The sequence below is a fragment of the Mizuhopecten yessoensis genome, unplaced genomic scaffold, assembly GCF_002113885.1.
Source record: "Mizuhopecten yessoensis strain PY_sf001 unplaced genomic scaffold, ASM211388v2 hete_36098076, whole genome shotgun sequence".
NCBI classification, from domain to species: domain Eukaryota; kingdom Metazoa; phylum Mollusca; class Bivalvia; order Pectinida; family Pectinidae; genus Mizuhopecten; species Mizuhopecten yessoensis.
Window position 1 is genome coordinate 1 of NW_018483863.1, and position 2,637 is coordinate 2,637.

At 41.0% G+C, this 2,637-nt stretch overlaps 1 protein-coding gene across 1 annotated transcript; it reads left to right on the forward strand.

The window, feature by feature from the left end:
* Positions 1-833: 833 nt before the first annotated feature.
* On the forward strand, positions 834-2,631 carry LOC110444334 (alpha-2B adrenergic receptor-like). Its single transcript, XM_021488718.1, has one exon. The coding sequence runs from the start codon at positions 895-897 to the stop codon at positions 2,467-2,469; it is 1,575 nt and encodes a 524-aa protein (XP_021344393.1). The 5' UTR covers positions 834-894; the 3' UTR covers positions 2,470-2,631.
* The last annotated feature ends 6 nt before the right edge of the window (positions 2,632-2,637 follow it).

A 2,637-nucleotide genomic window follows, 5' to 3' on the forward strand; every position in this document is an offset into this window, starting at 1 on the left:
GGCGTTAAATCGTTATTTCGTTATTTCGCTTGGCGTTATTTCGCGAGCAACAAAGCGAACAGACGAAATGTCATATATCAGCCACCATATTCAATTCTGCTACGACACCCTCCAGGGGTTCAAAGAGCAAAAGTAAGCGTAACCGCTGGAGTATCGAGGATGATAGAATTTTACCTTTTCGTTCGTTTGCTGTCATTTCATTTAACATGTTTTATCTACTTTTATTGGCCCTAATGATCATTTTCGGTTGATGGGCCGTTAAGAATCCAACAATACAAAATTGCATTCTCTTATGTAACGGAACGTTTCAAGTCGGCAAGAGTGCGCCACTTCTAGATCTGTTGAGCAGAGAAATGTGTACGAAATGTGCATAAGTGAGCTATTTTCTGAATGGAAACCGTAACATCCAATTTTGATTGTGAAGTTTATAGATCCGGATTCGTCTGTCTTGGCCGAAATAAAAATCATAGACGATTAAAATATATGTATACTTTACATTACTTTATTTTATCAAGAATAATTTTCGGCGATGTAAATTGCTCATGTTGGATAATGGCTGACAACTTGACAATTTCTTCGGAAAAAATTATTATCAAATAAAAAAAACATCAACTGCGTATACACGTCCAAACGTATGTCTAATGCTGCTCAAGGCAGAAGGCAATCATGAATCCATGGACAGGAAATCTTTCTAAAAGTTCTCAGATCGTTTTGCCCTTCCTCGCTTTGCCTTATTTACCAAAAGTTTCGATCCTTATTAATTAAATTTTAGCAAAATAATCCCATATGTTTATTAAAACTTAAATATTAAAACTATTATGTTTTATTTTACAGGCGGTTCAGGACGGCTTTCGATACCTGTCAACAATTGATTAGACTGAAAACAGTGTCAAGATGAATACGCCGGAACAGGAACTACGGCTGCAGGAAATCAATGACAGTTATGTTTCGATTCTACTTCCGGTAATCATAGTCATTGGAGTGCTTATGGTGTTGGGTTTATGCGGAAATCCGCTTGTTATCTATTTTTACGGATGCCGAATGAAAACCACGGCATCCTATATGTTTATTGTGACTTTGGCTATTTTCGACCTGTTATCTTGCGTGATATCTTTGCCCATGGAAATTTCAGACTTAATCAACTTTTACACTTTCGACAGTGCTGCAACATGTCGCGCTCTTCGTTTTGTAAATTATTTTTCTAGTATAGGTTCCGGGACGACTCTAATTGCAATAGCGGTTGACCGATTCCGGAAAATATGCAAACCTTTCGACGCACAGATAACCGACAAAATGGCTAGATGGATAATTGTTGCTGTGATTGGTTTTGCGCTGTTTTGTTCGTGGCCTTCCATTTTTCTCAACACGGTAATTCAGAAAAATCTAACCGAGGATACATCTGTGGTTGCCCGGGATTGTACTCTAAATCCAGCTGATGACTACAAATTATTTGTGACAATCTATAATTCGTTTCTTTTCCTGTGCTTTATCATCGTTTTCATAGTGCTTACAGCGTTGTATACGCTTGTTGGCAGACAACTATACAAGTTGCGTAGCTTCCGGTTCTACGCCACAGGCATCGAGAGAAACGTATCATCTGCTCGTCCTACGAGTTCGATGACGGTTGCGAGTGACATGACAAACTCCGAAGGCAGGAGCAGAACGGATGATTTGGCTGGTTTAGGGAATGACCTCAGGGACGGTTCACTTTCGCCTATCGGCGAAGACGACTATGCCAACCGTCGCCCTACCTCGGCCAATTCAATCGCGGTCAGTGCTCGGTCGCTGAAAATGGGTCCACACAAAGTTATCCCTCAAACAATGGATCCAGACCACGAGAAGGACATTGTAAATGGAGTATCGGGAAAAATTCGGCAAACTAGAAGTTTTACCGAAAAATCAGCCACCGAAAAAGTTCCGGAGAATAATCGTAGAGTAAGTTCGGCTACCATGGCGAACAAGGGGAAAGCATTTGGACAAAACAAGTATGGAAGCCCTATGCGTGAAGGGTCTGCTACATCAAGGATGTCATACGCGTCCACAGCAAACTCCATGGCGGAAATAGAAACACGTGACGCGTACGCTTCAGGAAATATTGACCACCGAAAGGAAAAGATGCGATCGCAAAATATAAACACCAAGCGATACACGATAATTGCTCTGTCCATAAGTATTGCGTTTGTTCTCAGCTTTTTGCCCTATTTGTGTCTAGTGATATGGTCAACGTTATTTATAACTTATGACCCGAACGAGTTCACGCCAGCACAGCTTGTTGCCAGTGAGCTTTTTCACAGGTCATTTTTATTCAACTGCGCCTTAAATCCAATCATATACGGCTTCCTGAACACGGAATTCAAGAAAATGGTTTTCGGACAATGTGCAAAACTTTTCTGTTGCTGCTGCAAAACCAGACACAAAGAGGGAGATATGGCTCATGCAGAACTTAGTGGACTGTCCCGGTCTACGTAATTTACGTCATTTCCGCTGCAGTATTCTGCAATAGACAGAACGACCACGTGTGCTATAGGATCATGTATGCCTTTCTGGTCTGGTGACGATTTTACACAGTAAAACTCTTACATGATTTGTGGAGCATCACCAATCGTCTTCCAGTTATCAGCACATCTCCTTTTTTTT

Coding starts and splice junctions, on each gene's coding strand:
- LOC110444334 (XM_021488718.1), top strand. CDS start 895: ATGAATACGCCGGAACAGGAACTACGGCTGCAGGAAATCAATGACAGT.